The sequence below is a fragment of the Mauremys reevesii genome, unplaced genomic scaffold (assembly GCF_016161935.1).
Source record: "Mauremys reevesii isolate NIE-2019 unplaced genomic scaffold, ASM1616193v1 Contig79, whole genome shotgun sequence".
NCBI classification, from domain to species: Eukaryota; Metazoa; Chordata; order Testudines; family Geoemydidae; genus Mauremys; species Mauremys reevesii.
Genome location: NW_024100894.1, coordinates 80,485 through 104,008, shown reverse-complemented (window position 1 = coordinate 104,008; position 23,524 = coordinate 80,485). Strand labels below are relative to the sequence as shown.

Below are 23,524 nucleotides of genomic sequence, written 5' to 3'. Positions count from 1 at the left end.
TCAGTGAGAAATAGAGAAAAGAACATAGATATTTCCGAAGGAAATTGTATGGAAAAATTATCTATTTTTAGATTAATATTTCCCTGTGTTAAAAACTAGAAAGAACACAAAGCTTCAAGAACCCATGTCACCTAGACACCAGTAGCCTGGATAAAAAGCACAAATGAATCTATTAAAAGATAATTTTAGAGTATTTATAATCAAGGTAAGTTTAGGGCACTCTGCCATGAATGGCATATTGTGAATAAATCTTCAAAACTGAATTATTACATTGAAAATGTTCATAACGCATCAAGTTTAAAACAAAAAGGAGTCCTAGCAATGCCATGTGATGTGCCTCCCCTCAGACTTTGCTCAGCTAGCTCTTCAAGAAATTAGGTTCAACAGCTAATTTCAATGAATTAGATCAATGAGTCACTATTTTTACAGAGCATTAGTGAAGGTGGTGGACAGAACCCAGAGGAATTGTGATGAATTTCCTGGAGAAACTTTCTATTCTTTATACTCTAAACCTCACATGACAACAAAAATATCACCCTTTCAACTGATTTATGGCTGAGAAGAAAGGTTTGCCAAAAAGCTTCACCAAATTTCATGTTATGTGTCATTAACTGCCGGCGTCTTTAATACAATTAAATTAATTTGTGATAGTAGAGTAAAGGAACACAACCCCTTCTCTATTTCTTTATCAAACTACATTTGTTGTGTCCTTATAACCAAGAACATGAAGAGCCTGGCAGTACATTGAAATCAACAGTGCACAGTGACAGTACATTGCCAGTAAATAATATGTCTAAAGAAAAATAAACTAAAAACTGGAGGTTGTAGAAGAGATTTCTATCGATAGGAAGAGAGCATTTGAGGTTGGGGACTGTGTTTTGTTAATTGATGTGAGAAAAAGAAAGGAAGGGTCATATCTTGATTACCAATGATATGTAGTTAGTTAAAAATCACATGAATTAATGCTGACAGAAGTTCAAAGATTATTATACAATCTTGTGTGAGTTAACTTAGAATTAATTAAGCAATATATTTATCATTTTTTCAAATATTAATTTTCAAAGGTGTAGTGCAGGATGGAGGTGGGTATATGTGCCCTGCCTGCCAGAGACAACCAGCCAAGACAATAAAGAGAGGAGGAGAGAGAACAGAGAGCAGCTGCACATGTGTGTGGTTGTGATGTTTATGACACATGTACATTGTAACTGAACAACCCAGTCTTACAATTTAATAGTGTATTTTGTTAAGATAAATATTTTGGATTTCTTGTAATTCCACAGTTGAAATACAAATGACATTATTTAGAGAAGTTAAATTTCACTATAGATTTGAGGGAAAGATAAAAAAAATGTAAATAATTCCATTTCTACAAATATGTTTAGATGCCTGTTTTTAAGATACTGTTGAAATGTAAATTAAAATATTCTTGTATTTACACCTTGTTACAATAATATTTTCTAAATTAGAATAATCTTTTTTCTTTCATATTTTACATTGAGATTTCACAGGGGTAGAAAATTCTGACAGGAGTGAATGACCCCATCCCCCACCATCTGCTACCCCTGGGGCAGGGGATGGGAAAGGTGGGGGCTGGGGGTTGCCAGGTGTCCGGTTTTCGACTGGAACCTCCAGTTGAAAAGGGAAACTGGCAGCATCCGGTCAGCACAGAAAGTCCAGTTGCTGCAGTAACTGGCCCCCACCATGGGGGTGGGAAGAGCAGCAGGGCTGGCAGGGGCCAGTCTGTGCCGCGGGGTCACTGTCAGGGACAGAGAGTCCCTCCGGCCTGAGCTGGGACCGGGCAGATTATCAGGGGAGCCGCGTTTGTACCCCCAGCGTTGAGACCAGGACTGAAATAAGGGTGGAGAGTCCCGGAGAATGTGCCAGTGAAAGTGAAGAGATGGGACCTGTCAGTCACGTTGTAAAACGAGACCTCGCCCGCCTCATAGTCCAGGAAAATCCCCACCTGGCTGGGCCTGACGCTCATGGGGAGGGGGGTTGCGGGGGAGGTGCAGGCCTCGTATCCCCCATCCCTCAGCACCACGGCCCAGTATCCATTCCCAGGTGAGAGTCTGACCTGCCCCTTCCTGCTCACAGATTCCCTACAAACCCCCAGGTCCCAGCCTGTCTTGTCTCCCACTTCCACCTCCCAGTAACGCCTCCCGCCCGCGAACCCCTCAGTGCCCAGGACAGAGACACAAGTATCAAATCTCTCAGGGTTGTCGGGCAGATCCTGGCGTGTGTCTCCGTGTCTCACACGTTTCCGATCCTCAGACAGGACGAGCCAGGGATGAGCTGTGTCTGGATCCAGAGTCACGTCCACTGGGGAGAGAGTCACCGAGTCAGGGCCGGGGGCACTGGCTGGTCACTGTGTGAAAGCTATAGCCCCCCCTAACCCCCCCCGCCTTTTCATAGTTTTGCAAACGGCCAGTAGGTGGAGGCAGAAGCCTCCACAAGGCCTCATGTACACAGTACCTTGAACTTTGTAATGAATCTTTCTTTTGCTGGCAGAGACAGAAAAAGATTCCGCTTCAAGCCAGTCTTTCTTGAACAGATAGCGTGTTACGGGGTTTGACACCCACCAATGAAGTGTTAACACGGCATGGTCTTTGTCTGAAAGTGCATAAAAAGCTTGTGAAACTTGTGTGCAGTAGAGTTTTCTGTATCTACTACAGAGCTCTCCTTTCTTCTGCAGAATAAAGCATTTTTCCTTATCCCTGTCAGGCTGTTATTGGCTCTCAGCTAGGCAGACCCGATATTTCAATAACAGTTTTTGGCGACTCCAGACGGGACTCTCCTAGCTCAGACATTGGACTCCGGACAGCTGCGGTGAACTGAGAACGGAGCCCACGGGGTGTTTGGCCCCTCTTTCTCTGCTTCACCGCGGCCCCTGGGGTTCGTGTTCCGATAAGGTGAGCCCTAATAGGATAAGGAAACACTATCTGGTTTTGTTCTGTTCTGTTTAACCGGTTACTGTTGTTTTTCTGCTCTGTTCATTTGGGCGTTAGGTGTGTGGGCGGAACTGAACTTCTCGTTCGTAATTCCCCAGAGTGGAAGCCATGTGTGTGATGTAGCTCTGAGGTTGTATTGAGATCCTTCTGTCCCGCCCCCTGTAACGGACAGTGTAATAGAAGTAGGAAAACCTGGATTAGACTGTAATTCCCACTGATCTCTGAGTAATTCTCTTTTCAGGTTGAGTGTCAGCAGACAGATGGGTGGGTCTCTGGAAAAACCCTCTAAGGATAGCCCTTTAGATTATATGTTAAGTAAATGGCCTTTACCCAGTGTTCAGAAAGGTATATCAAGGAAGCGCTTTGTACAACTTTGCACCCAGGACTGGCCAACCCTGGGGACTGCATGGCTCGAATTTGGCTCCTTTGATATTCTGACTTATTTAACTCCTTTGCGCCTGATATTAGAGAATCAAGCGCCTGGTCAAATGGACTATTGGTTTTTGTGGGACGATGAGGCTCATCGTCGTTTAAAGAAGATAAAAATCCAGAACCCCCTATTCCCGAAAGCTTCTGCCCCAAGTGAAGCCGACTGTTGGGAAGATACCCCCCTCCCCCATGTATTGTCCTAGACCGCGGCCACCCTCGGCAGCAATATCACAGGCTGTGATGGATCAGGTTTCCTTGTCTACGGGGCCCAAGACAGTGATCCCCCCACTGAAGACTGAGGCAACCAAAATTCAAGTTAATGAATCCACTAGTGGAGCGACGGGTAGTGGGTACACTTCTGTTCTGTCTACCGCCATTAGTCCATCTCGTACAAGACAGGGAGTAATCTATGGGGAGGATGCAGTTAAAATCCAGGCACCCCTTCGGACCATCCTGGTACCCACTACGGATGGAGAGGTTGTGGACCGTTATGTACATGTCCCTTTTACTACAGCAGATCTTATGAACTGGCAAAACACTACACCTCACCTCAGAGATGACCCGGACGTCGTTCACAGGCGATTCCATGCTATTTTTCATCTCTTAATCCTGATTGGCAAAACGTGGGCCAACTTTTAGATTGCCTACTGCGCACGGAGGAGAAAGAGCGGGTCCTAAGGGGGGCCTGGGAGGCAGCGGAGGCTGCCGGTGACAGGCGTGATTTGATAGCTCTCACTAACCCTACCCAATGGAATCCGAATAATTCAACCCACCAGGCAACCTTAAAGAAATTTTTAACCCATGTTTTGACAGGTATAAAACAAGCAGGAGAAAGTCCATAATACTGTGCAAGGGAAAGAAGAACACCCTTCTGACTTTTATGAGAGACTTTGTAAAGCATTTTGTACTTTTACTAATATAGACCCCAAGGCTGCGGACATACAGTCCACGGTCAGGCTTATTTTTATCTCTCAGTCAGTTCCAGACATTAAGAAGTGGTTGCAGCAGCTCGAAGGCGCTGAGGGAAAATCCCTGGAGGAACTGGTAAGCGTAGCCATCCGTGTGTATCACACAAGAGATAAAATTCAAGAGACCAAACAGGTGAGAATGCTAGCAGCCCTTGTGAATGCGGGGAGCGAAAAACAAGGAGGGAGGTGGGGACCCCCCATGTGGCAACCGAAGGCAGATCGGGGGGGGGGCCAAGCCGTGCAAATGATGTATGCCATTACTGTAAGCAACTTGGTCACTGGAGGAGAGAGTGCCCAAACCGACGTACCGGACACGGAAAGGATTTATAAGCTATTAAGAATGCTGCTGTTGTATTTCATGCTGTATCTCTTGATCACACCTTTAGTTTTGAGGACCTCCTGCCAGACCTTGGGTCTTGGTTCACTGACCTTTTCCGTACTATTGTTAAATGGATTGTTTTCTCTCTATTCTTCCTATGTGTTAGTTGGATGATGATTCAATGTGCAAAATGTCTGTGTAATACTGTAACCAAAAGCTCTGCTGTCAGTAAGACAACCCAATACCTGTCTCTTCAGCTTGATCGCAAGTTACGTAACGGGCCTGACAATCTGGGCTGGGGGAGGGCCCGGGAAACCTCACCCGGCCCGGACATGGAAAGGATTGACAGATTCATAGCTCAGACTGTAAGGCCCGAATGGGGGAACTGTGAAAGCTATAGCCCCCCCGCCCGCCTTTTCATAGTTTTGCAAACAGCCAGTAGGTGGAGGCAGAAGCCTCCAAAAGGCCTCACGTACACAGTATCTTGAACTTTGTAACTAATCTTTCTTTTGCTGGCAGAGACAGAAAAAGATTCTGCTTCAAGCCAGTCTTTCTTGAACAGATAGCGTGTTACGGGGCTTGACACCCACCAATGAAGTGTTAACACGGTATGGTCTTTGTCTGAAAGTGTATAAAAAGCTTGTGAAACTTGTGTGCAGTAGAGTTTCTGTATCTACTACAGAGCTCTCCTTTCTTCTGCAGAATAAAGCATTTTTCCTTATCCCTGTCAGGCTGTTATTGGCTCTCAGCTAGGCAGACCCGATATTTCGGTAACAACTGGGATCAAAGGGAAATTAACCTGCGTCCCATTAATCACTGGGGTGGGGAGGGGGTGTTGTTGGCTGAAGGGAGTCAGGGACCCTCTGCCTGCGAGGGACAATGAAGGGGAAGGGCAGGAGGAGCGTGGGAGGGGTGGGAAGGTGTCAGGGGAGGGGGAGGAGGGGACACACTGATGCTGGGAGAGGAAAGGGGAGGGGGAGGTGACAGGAGCCGAGGGGGTGGAGGGAGGGACATAGGAGTGGGGCAGGCACAAGGGCAATGGGGGGACAAGGGAAGGGAGGGGCACCAGGGGGCGGAGGAGGGTGAAGGGCAGGTTCCAGGGGCTGCAGGCGGGTGGGGAGGGGTGGGCACCAGGGCAGAAGAAGGGGATGGACCCCAGGGGGCACAGGGAAGCAAGGGAAGGGGCAGGCACCAGGGGGCAGAGGGGTGTGAGGGAATGGGGGAGCTCCAATGGGACAGGGGAAATCAAGGGGCAGGCGATCTGCCATGGGGTGAGATGATGAGGAGTGGGGAGGTGGAACCATGGTGGGGGAGCAAATGAACAGGCATTGGTGCCAAAGGGGCAGAATGGGAGGTGAGGGAGCAGGTGAGCAGAAGGGGGCAGAGAGAGGGGTGTGGAGAAGGGCAGCCGCTAGGGGGGCAGAGGCGTGTGCAGGGAGATGTGGGCACCAGGGGGGCAGAGGGAGGATGAAGGGAGGGGTGGGGCCCAGAGGTTAGGACAGGGTGAGGGGAGGGGTGGGGCAGTGCTGAGGTGAGGGGAAGGGCTGAGACCTGGGGTCCCAAAGGGGGGTGAGGGAAGGGACTTGCACCCGGCAGGCAGAGGGGGCAAAGGAAACAGCAGGCACCAGGGAGGCAGATGGGGCCAGGGTAGAGCTGGGACTTGGGGCAGAGGAGGAGCTGGCACCAGGGGACTGGAGGGGTGGTGAGGGGTGCAGGTGTCATGGAGCCAGAGGGGGAGGAGAGGGGCAGGGGCCCAGGGGAGCAGAACGGGAGTGAGAAGAGAGGGACGGATGTTGTTGAGGGGTCAGAATAGACGCAGGGTCCAGGGTCCCTCACAGTGGTGAGGGAAGGGTAAGGGAGGGGCAGGAGCCAGAGAGGGGGGAGGGAGAAGCAGGCCCCAGGGAATCTCTGTTCCTTTCGGGCCATGTGTGGTTGGTTTCTCACTCAGAGCAGGTCAGTGGCTGTCCCCTCACACACTGGGGGTACAGCCCTGCCCCAGGGGGAGCAGCTGGGACTCTCCATGATGGTGGTCCCCACAGGCCCCACCTTCCAGCTAGGAAAACCCCACAGCCAGCCCCTCCCCTCACCAGGCCGAGCCCCACCCCCACGGGGGCAGTTGCCTGGATTGGGCTCACTTGGGGGGCATTACAGTGGAAGATTGCAGCGGGGGGTATAAATGCGTACTAATGGGCTGTTGCTAATGAGGCCAGGGCAGTGGGGAGGGGAGGGGGCATTTCCCCACTTACTGCTCCCTCCATCTGGGAGAAGCTGCACCGGGGACCAGTCCCAGTTCACACCTGCACAGCACGTCTGCACTAGGGGTTTGGACCGGTTCAGCGACATCAGTGCAAGGAAACCCCGGCAGACATGGCCTGAGACACTGCTGTGCCAGGGGCCGTAACCCCTCCCTTCACTGGGGTTATGGATCAATAATTACAGGGTCACTGGAGCAGGGGAGCTGGACTCTGAGTCTCCCAGGTGGGGGCCTGACACACTGGGCTCCAGAGTCATTCTTACCCCCACGCTCTGGCCCAGTGCCCATGGCAGTGTTTAGACACAGGGGGACGTCATCAGACACCTGGAGCCCAGCGGTTCGAGCTCTCATGGCATCACACGGGGGGACTGAACCTGGGGCTCCCAGCTGAGGGCCCAGCCACTGGGCTAAAGGCTACAAGGGAAGAGGCAGCACCTTTTTCTCTTAACTGAAACTAGTCAGCAAACCCGACATGGAGTCGCGAATAGTTTGTTGACCCGAAATATAATTTTGCAGCAAATAAACTATTTGTCAGAAACATTGCACCCAGCTCCACTGCAAACCTTTCTGAGCAACTTAGGAGCCCCAATCCCAGTGACCTACAATGAGAGACGGTCAACACTCCCAGAAACGCAGTTACAGGCAGGCCAGGCTCAGGACATCAGCTGTGAAACACTCCTGAGCTGCTGTTTAATTTGCCCTTGGCAGACAAATGCCCCCGGGCCCCTGATCTCACCCCCACAAATCAGGCTAGAAATGGAGACTTGGCTCCAGCCTGAACTCTCTGCCCAGAGCCATTTTTCCCATGGACGATGCTAGCGGCACAGACCCTCTGCAGCTCCACCTGGGCATCTCCCAGAGCGGATAACAGTCACAGAGACCCAGGAACTCAGGTATCTCCATCTAACGACTGTGCCAGCCACCCACCTCGCTCCCATTAACCAGCCCTGGGACAGACCCGCTGGGAACTTTCACACCCAGACTCTGGAGACATTTTGGGTCCTTCTACACAGCCTGCAGAAGCGAGTCTTGGAACAGGGTGAACAGATTCAGACTTACGGGGCTCCCTCTTTGGAATTAAAAATAGCTGCATAGATTTTCAGGCTCTGGGTGGAGCTCAGGCTCTGAAGCCCAGGGTGGAGCCAGGTCTGTCCCTCACAGAGCAAGAGGGGACATTGTCTGTGTCCACGTCTCCTTCACCCCCTTCCTGGGATGGGGAACAGCAGCCCCACGACCCCTCCCTTCACCCCCAGGGCAGGGGAGTGAGAGCCCTCAGCCTCCTGGGCAGTGGGGCCTCCCAGCACAGGTTCCTGGGTGAGCGTGAAAGTGTCTCCACACAGAGAGCTCTGTGCACCCGGCAAATACACAGATGTGTCCGTGGATCAGGATCCGGGATGGTGCCCTCCCCAGGAGTGATGGAAGCTCCCTCAAAGTAGAGGGGTCACCCACTCGTGCCAGCCCTTCTCCCTGAGCTCCTGTCCCCGCACCCCTGAACCCTCGCTCTCACACTGCCCCTCCTTCCTGAGCCCCTGCCTTCACGCCACCTCTTCCCCACACCCTGACCCCCTGGTCTCTCCTCTTGGCCCCCTCCCCCATCCTCGCTCACCCTTACAACTGGTAAAGAGTGGGAGGGCATAGCCCTCCCATTGGTAAAAGTGATGGGACCATGGCCCCCCTCTTCCAGTGCCCCTTACTCACCCCCAACCCAAGTAGGAGAGGACCCTGGGGGCAGTGTCAGTGAGTTCAGTGGTGGGGGTACAAATTGGGTTTTGCACCCCGGCTGCTGGAGCTCTGTGTATTGAGGGTAAGGAGACAGAGGCCGTGTGAGCCCCCCACTGTCCTGCCAACGTGGCTCAGCCCTGACATCTGCCAGAGCCTCTCCCTCGGGAGGAATCATCTCTGCGGCCCCTTCAGGCCTTGGCCTCCCTACGGAGGTGGCCGGTGAGGCTGCTGTTAAAGCGAGTTACGATGTGAGCTCCTGTCCGCTGGGAATTGGACTCTGAGCCTGGGCTAAGATCGGTGACTGGGGAGTGAAAGGCCCCAGCTGCCCTCACTGCCCCCCTGAGCCAGCCCAGCGCCGCCAGCCATTCAGTGCAATAACAGCGATGCTCAGGCTTGGTGACACAGTCAGTGCCCCAGCGGGCAGGTCGAGGGCCTGTCCAAGGAGCAATGGGCACAATCGGCAGCAAGGGAGGTTGAGGCTGGAGATGAGGAAACACTTTCTAATTCTCAGGGCCGTGAAGCTCTGGACCCGGCTCCAGGGGAGGTTGTGGGATCCCCGTCACTGGAGGTTTGTAAGAACAGGTTGGACAAATCCCTGCCAGGGATAGTCTAGTCCCTGACCTAGGGTGGGGGGCTGGACTAGGTGACCTCTCGAGGTCCCTTCCAGCCCTGCATTGCTCTGGTTCTAGGTTACAGCTGTTCTGGGGCTGGGCCCTGGGGGCTCTAAGCCTGGTGAGTGGCACGTGACAGAGTTAACACTGTTAGTGACCATGGCAGTTGGCAGCTCAGCCTCCCTGCCAGGGGCCTGGGCTGGCATGTGGCTGCCTGTACCTGGCTCAGCAGGGTATTACTGGGCCATGTGGACAGGACCTAGGGCTGGCACCTGTCCATAGGGTTGCCAGGCGTCTGTGTTTTTACTGGGACGCCTGGTCGAAAAGGGACCCTGGCGGCTCCGGACGGCACCACCGACTGGGACATTAAAAGTCTGGCAAGTGGTGCAGCGGGGACCCAGGGCTAAGGCAGGCTCCCTGCCTCCCTAGCTCCGTGCAGCTCCTGGAAGTGGCCACCAATTTACCTCCCTAGAGTGTGAAACTTTTCTAGCAGAACAGAACCAAATGTCAGCCATGGTCACACCTCCCTTTGAATACAGGTTGGCTCTGGGGGTGGGAGGAAATGTCTCAAGAGGGCTGGTCCCTTTTAGGGGAGTCAGGGACCAGACTACCTGTAACAGGCTCCTGTAAGGGAGAATGAGACAACCCAGACCAACCTGGCAGTAATTGAATCCTTAGGTGGCTAGTCGGCAGGGAAACAGCTAATGAGGCTGATAAAGGGTAACCAGGGCTCAGCTGAGGGATCCCAGGGACAGGAAGCTGCTGAGGAGAGGAGCTCCCAGGAGAGCTCACCAGAGCAAGGAGCCTGGAAGGGGCTCCTAGAGCAGTGCTCCCGAAACGGTGGGTTGTGCCCCCCTAGAGGGTGTGGAGGAACATTTGGGGGGGCCTGACAAGGCCTGGACCAGCCCCCATGGGTGGCGGGAAGGGAACCCCACCCAGCCCTGGTCTGTCCCCAGCTCCACTCCAGCCCCACCTTAAGCCCCAGCTGCATCTCCGGCCCCGACCTCATCCACCCACTTCCAGCCCTGCTCCAGGCTGAGAACCCAGCTGCAGCCCCAGCCCCAAACATGGTTCCGCCCCCAGCCAAAGGCCCCAGCTCCTGGCCCCAACTGTGGGTCCACTCCCAGCCATGGCCCCCGGCTTCTGGCCCCAACTGGAGCCCCCTTCCTGGCCCAGCTCCTGACAGCAGCTCCCAGGGTGGGGGCACAAACCACGTAAGGAAGGACATGACCAAAAAAGTTTGGGGACCACTGTCCTAGGCAGAGGAGCTCCCCTAAGGGGGAGGAGCTGCCAGAGATGACAATGACAGCAGCAGCTGTAGCAGGACAGAACCCTGGAGAGCTGCCCCCGGCTGGAGAAAGTGGATGCAGAGAATAAAGGCACAGTCTGAAATGACCCAGCTCCAGGAGGGAGGGCTGGAGTCATCTGTTTCCACAACGGAAACTAATCCAAGCCCAGCTCCGGGAGGGACTGAGGACTCCTGACTTGAGGACAGTGAGGAGCTGCAGTGAGAGCTGGAGGCTGGAGCAGACTGAGGGAAAAGATTTTATTTCAGGGTTTACTTGGACTCAGAGCGGACCCCAGGAGGGGACTTTTCTCTCAGATCTTTTGGACTGTGAGGTGTAATTTAAGGAGTGCTGAAGAGGATAAACTGAGGCAAGATGCTTGCCAAGATACCAGCCTCAGCCATTTCAGGGTATCAATAAGAACACTCACTGCCCAGCTCCTAAGGGCTGCATGACAGCGCGGGGCCTTCCCCATTGCACACGGGGACCCTGGGGCTCAGGGAGCCCTGGTTATTCTGCCCCACATAAGACTCCCCTGAGCTGCTGGACCCAGGTCCCTGGGGTCAGAACGCAGGCAGTCGAGTGGCACTGACCGGCCGGGGCTGCTGGGGTGGGGGGAAGGAAAGGGTTAATCTCAGCACGGTGACACTTTGCTGCCCGGCCCTGGCTGGTCTCTGCCCTCTGGGTGCAGCTCAGGGCGTGTGTCTCTGAGCAGGTCCCTGCCCACTCACCCGCCATTTGAACCAGACACAGAGAACCCAGATGCCGAGGGAAGGAGCAGCCCCAGCAGCGCCGCATTGGCCCTGGCACGGGCTGAGCCTGGAAGCGCAGCAGCAGAGGCAGCGGCAGAGAGAGGGGCTCAGCCATTGAGAGCAGCAGCGTCCCCACCCGCAGGGGAGGGGTCAGCGCTGGGACAACAGGCCGGACTGGATCAGGGGCTGGGAGCTCTGGCAGCGAGCGGTGGTGCCAGCACCAACAGCCCTGCTGGAGACCCTGGGCCTGGCCAGCCTGGAGCAACCAGCGAGTGACTCAGGGCCTGGGACCCTGCCCAGGAAGGAGCTTCTGGGGGGCTGACAGGAGGCTCCCCAGGGGCTGGTGATCCCCTAGAACAAGGCACTGAGGTGACTGGCTCAGGATCCCGACAGGCTCAGGGGCCAGGGATGTGGAATGGCCCAGAGCCCAGCCGGGTTCAGGGCCCAGTGGGCACAGACTGTGCCGGGCTGGGGGCAGTGAACGGGGAGGGGAGCAGGGATGTGCTGGCTCCAGCCAGTGACAGAGAGGAAGCTGCTTCCCCCACAGCCTGGGGTTCCTGCTCCCCGGAGCCCTGAGATCCTGGCCCTGCAGCCGGCACCGACTGTGCAGCCTCCATCGGCCGGGACAGACACACCCAGCTTGGCCCCTTCCACTGCCCCGTGCTGGGGGTGGTTGGGAAGAGAGGAGCGGGGTGGGGTGGGGGTGTAGGAGGAATGGGCCAGTTCAACAATCTCAGACCGAGCTCACTGAACCTTCTGTGATGGAGTAGTGGCTGGCTATGTGGGAGATAGGTGAGAGACGGGTATGCAGCCAGTAACTTGAGCTAGGCCTGGGGGAGGGGAGGTCGACACCTCTGCCAGAGAGCTAGACAAAGGGAAGGAGCTGAGTGGAGAGGGTGGGGTCAGTTTTCAGTTTTGCAGTTTGGGAGCTGGGTGGTGGGTTTTCAGGGGAACCTATGCTGGAATCCAGACACCCTGAACCCCCAGAAGGGCCAGAGTGAGGGGTCCTGGCGCTGAACACGAGCCCTCCTGTATCCTGTGTTCCTGTTGTCCAATAAACCTTCTGTTTTACTGGCTGGCTGAGAGTCACTGTGAGTCCCAGGAAGAGGGGTGCAGGGCCGGACTCCCTCACACTCCGTGACAACTGGTGGTAGCAGTGGGATCTACTGCACCCCGTGGACGGCACTTCCTGCAGTAAGTGACAGGGGAGCAATAAAACGAAGGGGATACTGCAGGGTGATTAACCCCTGGGAGAGTGTGACCAAAGAGAAGGACTTTGCAGTAACAGGGTCCCCCGGGGAATCACAGCGAGCGGTCCCAGGGGCGGAGGAGTCTGCAGCTCGACCCTGGCAGAGAGGTGGTGACCTCAAGGACTGGCACACTAGGGGTCCCCCTGGAACCCGTGGGGAGCAGTGAGCACCCCGGCCTGCGAGTGGCCAGCAGGAAGATGTATGCCAAGCAGCACAAGTGCGACCTGGTGGAGCTGTGCTAGTGCAGGGGGCTGCGCAGCAGGAAGCTCACCAAGGACCAGCTGATTGCCCAGCTGGAGGAGGGGGATCGCGTGAATGAACCGATCCCTGTCCCTGAGGGAAGCAGCCCGGCAGATGCAGCACAGGCACCAGTGTCTGTCCCAGCTGGGAGTGGTCAGCCGGCTGCTGAGGGCTTCCCGAGACCCCCCCATCCCTATGCCTAGGGGCAGGGGGAGGAGGAGTCCAGCAAATACCGAGGGCACCGTGACACCCCCCCCCCCCCCGGCCAGCACGGGATCCTCCCGGCGAAGCTCACCCCCCAGCAGGGGATCGTCCCGGCGACACTCATCCGTGGAGCGCATGCGGCTGGAATGGGAGAGAGAGATAAAACTGAGAGAGCTGAAGGATTGTGAGAAACTGAGGGAACATGACCGGCAGGAGAAGGAGAGACAGAGGGAGCATGAGGAGAGACAGAAGCAGTGTAAACATGAGCTGGACCTGGCCCAGCTGAAAAGCAGTGAGGCCCCGGCTGCGGTGAGTGAGGGGGGACCCAAGCCTACAAAGAGCTTTGATAAGAGCTTCCTGGCCCGGCGTAAGGAGGGGGAGGACATAGACACCTTCCTGGCGGCCTTTGAGAATGCCTGCGAGCTGCACCGGGTGGACCCTGCAGACAGGATCCCGTTTCTCACCCCCTTACTGGACTCCACCACCGTGGAGGTGTACAGCCGGATGAAAGGGGTGGATGCAGGGGACTACGAACTGTTCAAACAGGCCCTGCTCCGCGAGTTTGGGCTGACTCCTGAGATGTACCGGAAGAGGTTCCGGAGTCAACATAAGACCCGGGAGGTCACATACTTACAACTGGTCAACCGGGTGCAGGGGTATGCCCGCAAGTGGACAGCTGGGGCCCAAACTAGAGAGGACCTGCTTGACCTATTCATACTGGAGCACCTGTATGCGCAGTGCCCACCCGACCTGCGGCTGTGGTTGATGGACCAGAAGCTGGAGAACCCGCAGTACGCAGGCCAGCTGGCCGACCAATTTGTGGACAGTCGGGCAGGGGATGGCAGGGAGGAGTCTCGAAGGAGCAGGCCTGCCTCCACGCAGAGAGAAAGTCACCATGGGACCTCCCAGCGGGGGCCTATGGAGAACCCCCACCAAAGGGGAACATCCAGCGTCAGGTCCATCCGACCCACTCGAGGGGACCCACGAGACATGGGCTGCTATCACTGTGGCCAATGAGGCCACATACGGGCCCAGTGCCCCAAGCTCAGGGACAGACCGAGCAGACCAAACCCACAGAAGGTTGACTGGGGAAAGACCCAGTCGGATGAGGGGCAACATTCCCAGGAAAGGGGGGCTGGCAGCGTTCCACCTGGGAAGGAGGGAGGAGGGCCCCAGCTCAGCTCCTCTAGGGGGCTGGATGCTCCGGACACAGGGTTTTTGGTCTACAGGGTGGGCACGGGGCTGCCCCTCTGGAAACAGTGCCTTGTTTCCCTGGAGGTGGATGGGAGGAAGGTCACTGGGTACTGGGACACAGGCGCAGAGGTGACGCTGGCCCGGCCCGAGGTGGTGGCCCCAGATCGGATGGTGCCTGACACCTACCTGACCCTGATGGGTGTGAGCGGGACCCCATTCAAGGTGTCCGTGGCGAGGGTGCACCTGAAGTGGGGGGCCAAGGAGGGCCCCAAGGACGTGGGGGTACACCCACATTTGCCCACAGAGGTGCTAATGGGGGGGGACCTCGAGGGCTGGCCAAGCAACGCCCGGGGTGCCCTGGTCGTGACCCGTAGTCAGAGGCGGCGCAGGGCACTGCGCCCTGACAACGGGGAAGGTACTCTGCCCGAGGCGCAGGACCCTAACCTGGTGGGGAGGGAACACCCAGAGACACGGCCCAGAGAGGCTGCTACCTCAGACCCAGCCGGCGAGAGAGAGCAGGTCCCCATCCCTGTCCCAGCTGCTGAGTTCCAGGCCGAGGTGCAGAAAGATCCCTCCTTGTGGAAGCCCAGGGACCGGGCTAACCTCAGTGCAGTACAGACCATGAGGAGAGGTTGCAAGGAGAGGTTTCTGTGGGAGAAGGGGTTCCTGTACCGGGAATGGGCTCCCCTCGGGGAAGTAGAGTCATGGGGGATCAGGAGGCAGCTGGTGGTTCCCCAGAAGTTTTGCCACAAGCTCCTGTACCTGGCCCATGACATCCCCCTCGCCGAGCACCAGGGAATCCGGCGCACCAGGCAGAGGCTGCTACAGAACTTTTACTGGCCTGGGGTCTTTACCCATGTCCGACAGTACTGCCAATCTTGTGACCCCTGCCAGCGGGTGGGGAAGGCCCGGGACAAGGGGAAAGCAGCTTTGAGGCCTTTGCCCATCATAGAAGAACCTTTCCAGAAGGTGGCCGTGGACATAGTGGGACCTCTCAGCAAGGCGACCCGGTCAGGGAAGAAACACATCCTGGTGGTGGTAGATTTCGCCACTCGCTACCCCGAGGCGGTGGCCTTGTCCTCCACCGAAGCAGACACCGTGGCAGATGCGCTGTTGACTATTTTCAGCCGGGCGGGGTTCCCCAAGGAAATCTTAATGGACCAGGGGTCCAACTTCATGTCGAGCCTGCTCCAGTCCCTGTGGGAGAAATGTGGGGTCCGGCACAACTGGGCCTCAGCGTATCATCCCCAGACCAACGGGCTGGTGGAGAGGTTCAACGGGACGCTAAAGATGATGCTAAAAACATTTATGCACCAGCACCCACAGGACTGGGACAAGTACTTACCACACCTGCTGTTTGCATACAGGGAGGTATCCCAGGAATCTACCGGGTTCTCGCCTTTCGAACTGTTGTATGGAAGGCGGGTAAGAGGGCCCCTGGACCTGATGAGAGACGAATGGGAGGGGAAGGCCGCTCCCGATGGCGAGTCAGTGGTGGAGTATGTCCTGACCTTCCGGGAAAGACTTGCCGAGCTCATGGGCCTGGCCAGGGAGAATCTGGCCCAAGCCCAGAGGAAGCAGAAGATCTGGTACGACCGCACAGCGCGGGCCCGCGCCTTCGCCACTGGGGATCAAGTGATGGTTCTCATCCCCGTGAGGAAAAACAATCTCCAGGCTGCCTGGGAAGGGCCCTTCAAGGTTGTCAAGCAACTAAATGAGGTAAACTATGTGGTGGAGCTGTCGAACCAAGCTCATCACCGCCGGGTGTACCATGTGAATATGATGAAGCCATACTATGACAGGGGGAATATGGTGTTGGCCGTGTGTGGACATTGGGAGGAGCAGGGAGACGACCCTTTAGTGGATCTATTCCCAGGGACAAAGGCTGGTTCCCCCCTGGAGGCGATTCCCCTCTCTGATCAGCTGACCCCGGCCCAGCACGCTGAGATCAGAGGGGTGCTGCACCTGTACCGACAGCTGTTTTCCAACCAGCCTGGATGCACTAATTTGACTGTCCACCGGGTGGAGACCGGGTCACACACCCCTATAAGATGCTCCCCTTTTCGGGTCACTGGGAAGACTGCCCAGGACCTAGAAAGAGAGGTCAGGGACATGCTGACCTTGGGGGTGATCCAGCCATCCGCCAGCCCCTGGGCCTCCCCAGTGGTGCTGGTCCCCAAGAAGGACAGGTCGATCCGGTTCTGTGTGGACTATCAAAAGCTCAATGCCATCACTGTATCTGATGCCTACCCCATGCCAAGACCTGACGAGCTCCTAGACAAGCTGGGAGGCGCTCGGTACCTCACCACCATGGATCTTACCAAGGGCTACTGGCAAGTGCCGTTGGACGCAGATGCCAGGCTGAAATCGGCCTTTATCACCCCTTTGGGGCTCTAGGAGTTTCTGACCCTGCCCTTCGGCCTCAAGGGAGCGCCGGCCACCTTCTAGCGCCTGGTGGATCAGCTGCTGAGGGGGATGGAGAGTTTTGCTGTGGCGTATATTGACGACATCTGCGTCTTCAGCCAGACCTGGGAGGACCACGTGTCCCAGGTTAAACAAGTGCTGGACCGACTCCGAGAGGCTGGGTTAACCATAAAGGCTGAGAAGTGCAAGGTGGGGATGACAGAAGTATCTTACCTGGGCCATCAGGTGGGGAGCGGCTGCCTAAAGCCGGAACCAGCAAAGGTGGAGGTGATCAGAGACTGGCCCGCTTCCCAGACCAAAAAGCAGGTCCAGGCCTTTATTGGGATGGCGGGGTACTATCGAAGGTTCGTGCCCCACTTTAGCGCCATAGCTGTCCCCATCACTGAGCTGTGCAAGAAGGGGAAGCCAGACAAGGTGGTCTGGACCAAGGAGTGCCAGCAGGCTCTCCGGGCGCTGAAGGAGGCTCTGCTCCGTGGCCCAGTTCTGGCAAATCCAGACTTTGACAAGCCCTTTCTGGTGTTCACCGACGCCTCAGACACGGGGCTGGGAGCGGTGTTGATGCAGGAGGATGAAAAGGGGGAGAGGCACCCCATCGTGTACCTGAGCAAGAAGTTGCTACCCCGGGAGCAGAACTACGCAGCCATCGAGAAGGAATGCCTGGCCATGGTGTGGGCCCTTAAGAAACTGGAGCCATATCTCTTTGGGCGCCACTTCACCGTGTACACTGATCACTCTCCCCTGACCTGGCTGCACCAGATGAAAGGAGCCAACACCAAGCTCCTGAGGTGGAGCCTGCTCCTGCAGGACTATGACATGGACGTGGTCCATGTGAAGGGAAGCGCCAACCTGATAGCGGACGCGCTGTCCCGGAGAGGGGGCCCCAAACTTCCCTGGGTCACTGGGCAGAGTGACCCCGCTCAGTTCAGTCTCGAAGGGGGGAGAGGTGTGATGGAGTAGCAGCTGGCTGTGTGGGAGATAGGTGAGAGACATGTATGCAGCCGGTAACTTGAGCTAGGCCTGGGGGAGGGGAGGTCGACACCTCTGCCCCGGAGCTAGACAAAGGAAAGGAGCTGAGTGGAGATGGTGGGGTCAGTTTTCGGTTTGGCAGCTGGGTGGTGGGATTTCAGGGGAACCTATGCTGGAATCCAGACACCCTGAACCCCCAGAAGGGCCAGAGTGAGGGGTCCTGGCGCTGAACACAAGCCCTCCTGTATCCTGTGTTCCTGTTGTCCAATAAACCTTCTGTTTTACTGGCTGGCTGAGAGTCACTGTGAGTCCCAGGAAGAGGGGGGCAGGGCCGGTCTCCCCCACACTCCGTGAGATCTTCCCACCCCCTACTCCTCTGCCTTAGTTTCTTTTCCGTTCCTCCTCACTGTCAGGTTTCTGCCTTTGCCCCCGGTCTCCGCGCTGGGGTTGTGGGAGGGGTTTGGATGGGGGCAGCTCACACTCAGCTGTTGTGACAGGGTCACACTCTTGTGAGTGAGTCTCACTCACTGAGCAGCAAACCACTGACCCAACCTCACACTGGGCTGTGCTCAGAGCAGACGAGGGGCTCGTACGATTCAGCTTGTTGCCCAGTAACACACGGCCCATGTCAGACCTCCTGCAGCTCAGAAAGCTGGGCCAGCCTTGGCTAATGGGGGTTGGGGCAGTGCTGAGCGGTGGCCACACAACGCAGCCCTCACGTGTCCCAGGAGAGAGGCACAGACACGTCATCCGTTACCCACCTGTGCAGCTCCCAGCACAACGGGCCCAGTCCAGGCCTCACAGCACCTGGCTCAGTGACACCCATTAACTCAGCCATGGAGGGGTCAGGATGTCAGAGTGCCGGGGCCTGGTCAGACACCTGGGCAAGTACCAGCAGGTGGCTGTAAGTAGCAGGCAAACTGCCCAGCACTCAGTGCATCAGCCTCCAGCTATCACAGCTCCAAGCCTGTCAGCTGGGTGCATGTGTGTCCTGGGGTCCCAGGCTCTGTCCAGAGCCCCAGGCACAACACAGCTGAATGTCCCAATAGAATCCACTCACCTTCAAATCTCTGCAGCGCTTCCCCCATGTCAAGGGAAATTTTATACACGTTCTTCAGGTCAGTAGAAACAGTTTCTGGTTCCTGGAGTTTCACATTCTCACTCCTATGAAGAAAACGTCCCATCATCACTCAGCTGCTCTGTACACACATCATCCCAGAACCACCACCAAGAATATAAGAGCAATGAACATAGGAAACACACCTGCTCAATGTGCTTTTCACATCCTGAAAGGAAAAAAAGAGAATCAATGTTCTGTATTAACACAATGTGCATAAAACTGTGAGTTTCACTCTGGACATCAAACTTTCATCTAGAAAATAGATCAACCCTCCCAGGCTTCACTGTTTTGTTGTAAAATCTCGTACACTATTTTGCATTAACACTTCTTTCATTTATGTAGGTGAGACAGGAATTTAGCTAAAGGATTCTCCCTTCTAGGGACCCAACCCATCAGTATCTGTGTTTATCGCCTGTGTTGGGTCCAATGTTCTGGAGTCAGAGCAGGGATGGGTTCAGCTCAGTATCATTCTTGTATCATCCATTTAATCTCCCATGACCTCACTGGGTCTCCATGAGGAGAATTCCCCTCTAACATGAACTGGGATATTTTGGAACTGATGGAGCCCTTAGCCGGATGATCTGTTTGTCAGTAAACCACAGAACACATTTACTCTAACTGCTGGAATCCAGACCCAGGGATCTGAGTTCTAATTCTGGATGGGTGGAGAATTTTGATGCCGTCTCACCTTTAGCAGCTCCACAACGGGTTGCTGACACTTCTCCTCTAGCTCTGTGATCAGCTGCTGCAGAGAGGAGCTTTGCTGGGAGAGTTTGGTGACATTTTCCTGTAGTCTCTGCAGAGTCTCCTTCTCCTCTTCCTCCAGGCTCTGCAGAAGCAGCTGCTCCTCTTCTCTCAGCAGTGTGTGCAGTTTGTTAAATTCACCTGCAATCATCTCTCTCCTATTCTTCACTGTCCCCTTGAAATAGAAGAATAGGAAAGGCACAGAGAAAACGTGAGCCAGATGCTGAGTTACACAGACTGGGCCTCTGTCCATGAAGCAGGGGATTAGATCAGTATCAGGGTTTGTAAGGAGATTTACTTCTTTGGGAAACGTACCATAATGGGTTTCTTTTAGTTCAGAGTCCATATGGCCAGTTCCATAGCGGGGTTGTCTAGGGTGCTTTGTAAAGACGCAGTCTGTTATTGCAGGTAGCAGGGGATTAGGGTGACCAGACGTCCCAATTTTCTCGGGACTGTCCCGATATTTACTTCATTGTGCTGCATCCCGACCGATGTTCGGTCAGGATGCGAATAGGCAGTTATTTTGCCTCCACAGGCAGAGCCTGGAGGGGGCTCGTGCCTCCGCCCTGACTCCGCCCCCTCCTTCCCCTGTTGCATCCCTCCCCAAATCTCCCCACCCCCGGGGAAGGAGGCAGAGGCTTTGGCCTCAGCGCCGGGGAAGGGGTGAGGGATGCCAGCTGCGGCTGGGGATGGAGCTGAGTGGGAGTGGGGCATGGGGCAGAGCAGGACGGGAGTGTGGGTGGTGCCTCGGGGAAAGGAGGCCTAATGGGGGTGGAGCAGTGGGCAGGGCGATGATCCGGGCGCAGGGGAGGTTCCGGCCCATAGCTGGCACCAAGCCTCTGCAATGCAGCAAACAACCAGAGCAGGTTCATAACCTCAGCCTGGAGCTTTACGGCCCCGTCATTCCTGGGAACGCTGCAGGGGGAAGAGCTCAGGGATGAATAAACCCAGATACCCACCTGCCACTCTGTGGTTTTCTCCTCCTCTGCAGACATCAGAGCCAGGGCCTCTTCCAGCTCCTTCCTCAGAGGGCCCAGGGCTCCCTGGAGTTTCTCCTGCGGGGACATCGCATGTGATAAACAGCCATTAGTCTGCCTGTCCGATGGGTGGACAGTACTGTCCATATTGGCATTTCACACATGAGCAGTAAATATCCTGGAAGCGAGCAGCAGACTCGGCTCTGCCGGCCCCAAAGGCCTCATGGGAGCAGAGACGCCAGTCTCAGAGCAGGGGCTCTGCTCCCTGCAGACACTCAGGACTTCTCAGAGCCTGTGTCTGAGCTAAAGCTTCACATCACTGAGCACAGGCCAGAGGGGAAACAGCTGGGAAGGTTCTGAACAATCCCTCCTGCCGGTGCCAGTGAAGAGGTTGGGGCAGCACCTCGCTGCCCTGTACCCAGACCCAGGCCAGGAACAAGACCCCACTGTGCTCTCCTCTGTCCAGGCTCCCATGTGGCCTCCCCCAGGCAGCAGCCGAGCACCTGAGCCAGGGCAGTCCCATTAACTGCACAGGGTGAAGCTGTGATGTGGCTGGAGGTCAGTGAGGACCAGGGAACACTCGGTCTGGGGGAATGTGTCACCCATAATTATAACTGCTCCAGAGCTGGAATAACCCAGGGCTCTCTTCCCCTTTGACAGTGTGTGATTCATTCACACAGCACAGCAACGTGCTCCTGCCCCGTCAGCCCTGCTCTGTGCAACACCCCTGGCAGCCCCCCACAGCCGCCTGCTGAGATCTCCCCGTTTCACTTTTTCTCTGAGCCCTCGAGTTCTCTCCTGCCCTCTGCCCAAGGGCCCAGGCTGCTGCTGCAGCTGCTGCTGAGAGCTCCTGGGGAGCTGTTCGGTGACACCCCTGCGGTGCTGCTGCAGGGAAGCAGTGAGGGAGGGAGGGAGCCAGCAGGGGCTAGTGAGAGACAGGAGGTGGAAAAGCAGCCTTTGCATCCAGCAAAACAGCCTCATCAATGAGCCAGGATCAGAATGGGGGAGGGGCAAAGGTGGCTGGATTCTTTGAAGCTCCACCCACAAAATAAGCTCCGCCCACGTGAGTCACTAAAAGGAGACACATGATCCATTCAAATGGTGCATTGTTCAAAACGGGATGGAGTTGCTGATTGGCTCCAAGGGGCTGGACTCCTCTCCTGGGGCTGGAATGTACCCCTGGGCTCTGCTGGGCTCGGACCTCCTTTACTGGGGGGAAATAAGAGGTGGCATCTCCCAAACATCACCCGCTTGTGGCACTGGAAGGAGGCGTCACTGGCAATAAATGGTTCCGAGCTGTAATTCTCCCTCTCTGCTCTCAGAGGGGAACGAAATAATTAACAGTGTTGATATTTAAATGGTCAGTTCTCCAGTCTGAAGGTAACACACTCACCTAGACTGGCCTGCAGCTCTTGTGATTTAAACCTCACTGATCGTTAACACCGGCCGTGGTGGAAAAAGTCCCCTTATTTCAGCAGTGGAAGCTGAGTGTGAAAAACATTCAGAATCTCAGAGAAAAGTTTCCCACAGCAGGTATCTTTTAAGACTTGATATTCTGATTCTGTCGCCGCACTGCCAGATCATTCATTTTGTGATAGCATCTCCCGTACAATGAAGGCTTTACAGAGTTCAGTGATGCATCACACCTGTGACAGGCAACTTTCAGTGCAATCAGCCTGTAATTAAAATCCAAAGTTATTATCCCTTAAACTTGACAGCGATTCCCTACCTTGTACGCCTGGGCAGCCTCCTTTATGGGAACCACCCTGTGATCTCTGTGAGCCCGGGACAGATGGCAAACCACACAGACAGAAGTTTGATCCTCTTCACAGAACAGTTTCAGAGTCTCCTGGTGTTCCCCACACACCGTCTCCTCTCCTGCTCCCTTTGCTGCCTGTAATCTCAGCCGTTTGACCATTTCTATAATATTTGCCAGCTTCCTGTTCAGCCTGAGGTTTCCCTGTTGCACAGTTTCTCTGCACTGAGGGCAGGAGACGTCTGTATTCGATCCCTCCCAGCACTGGGCGATGCAGGCTCGGCAGAAATGGTGCCCACAGTCTATAGTCACTGGGTCCTTAAAATACTCCAGACAGATGGGGCACGTAGCTTCCTCCTGGAGACTTTCCACGGGGTTGTCTGTGGCCATGGCTCCCTCTGGACAGCGTCACTTTCCTGAGCTCAGAAATATGCCCGCCTGCAACAGCAGGAATTGGGTGTTTCCCTTCCTGGAACTGACTTAGGCTGTTTGCTGAGCTGGAGCCAGATCACCCGTAATGTTCCAGCCCTGGGGGCTTTGGTAAGAAATATCCCAACAAGGCTCTGATCCTGCAATCAGCCCCCTCTGCGGGTGTGTGTGGGGGGAGTCACTGGGGCTTCACATGGACATCAGCTTCCCCTTGTCCTGCTAAGCTGACAGAACTGTGTGTCCAAGGAGTGATATTTAGGCTTGGCAGAATTCATTTGATTTAATATGTAATTTTGACAGATAAGATTAATATTAATTTGTAAGAATGTTTATATATTTATCTATTTAAACTTTCACAGTTTCAGTTTTATCAATATTATTGTTCACAGTTGTGGGAAATTGGGGGGCGGTTCAGACAATATTTTAGTTAGACAATTATTTTATGACAGGTGACACAGAGATTCAAAAAGTTAAAAGGTGTAACTGTTAAAACACAAATTGTCAACATCTCATGTCAAAACATGCGAAGTAAATATCCTTAAATTAAACTCTAGTAAGTTCTCAAGCAGCATTTTTCTTACTGTAGGTATTTGTAAATTTCAGTTCTTATCAATGGAAATATTTTTTCATCGGTTTGTGTGTGAAAAGTGAAATCAACATTTGCTGACATCTACCGATAAAATCTAATCCTTCTGAGTCTAGGGATATTCAATTCACAGGCCAAAAACTTGTTTAAGCTGGAATCAGTGTTTCAAAGGCCTGATTCTAACATACGCTAAGGCAGCTCTGCCTCAGTGTAAAGGAGACGCAGTGTCAAAAGTGTTGCCAACATTGATGATTTTATCGTGAATCTCATGAACATAAGAATGGCCAGACTGGGTCAGACCAATGGTCCATCTAGCCCAGTGTCCTGTCTTCTGACCGTGGCCAA

General features: G+C 54.9%; 1 protein-coding gene across 1 annotated transcript; it reads right to left on the bottom strand.

Moving 5' to 3' along the window:
• Positions 1 to 1,665: 1,665 nt before the first annotated feature.
• LOC120394797 (E3 ubiquitin-protein ligase TRIM39-like) lies at positions 1,666 to 22,560 on the bottom strand. The gene is made up of 6 exons (XM_039518947.1): positions 22,138 to 22,560; positions 20,391 to 20,486; positions 19,376 to 19,606; positions 18,831 to 18,853; positions 18,628 to 18,731; positions 1,666 to 2,319 (listed from the first exon to the last, which is right to left on the bottom strand). Exons 1-6 carry the CDS (start codon positions 22,552 to 22,554, stop codon positions 1,760 to 1,762), a joined length of 1,431 nt encoding a protein of 476 aa, XP_039374881.1. The 5' UTR covers positions 22,555 to 22,560; the 3' UTR covers positions 1,666 to 1,759.
• Positions 22,561 to 23,524: the final 964 nt, after the last annotated feature.

Bases quoted from the DNA above. Each gene is read 5' to 3' on its own strand.
- LOC120394797 (XM_039518947.1), bottom strand. From the start codon at position 22,554: ATGGCCACAGACAACCCCGTGGAAAGTCTCCAGGAGGAAGCTACGTGC. The intron at 19,607-20,390 runs GTGGGTATCTGG...TTCTATTTCAAG, and splicing joins AGAAAACCACAGAGTGGCAG to GGGACAGTGAAGAATAGGAG. The intron at 2,320-18,627 runs GTGAGTGGATTC...CTCTCTCCCCAG, and splicing joins AGCGCTGCAGAGATTTGAAG to TGGACGTGACTCTGGATCCA.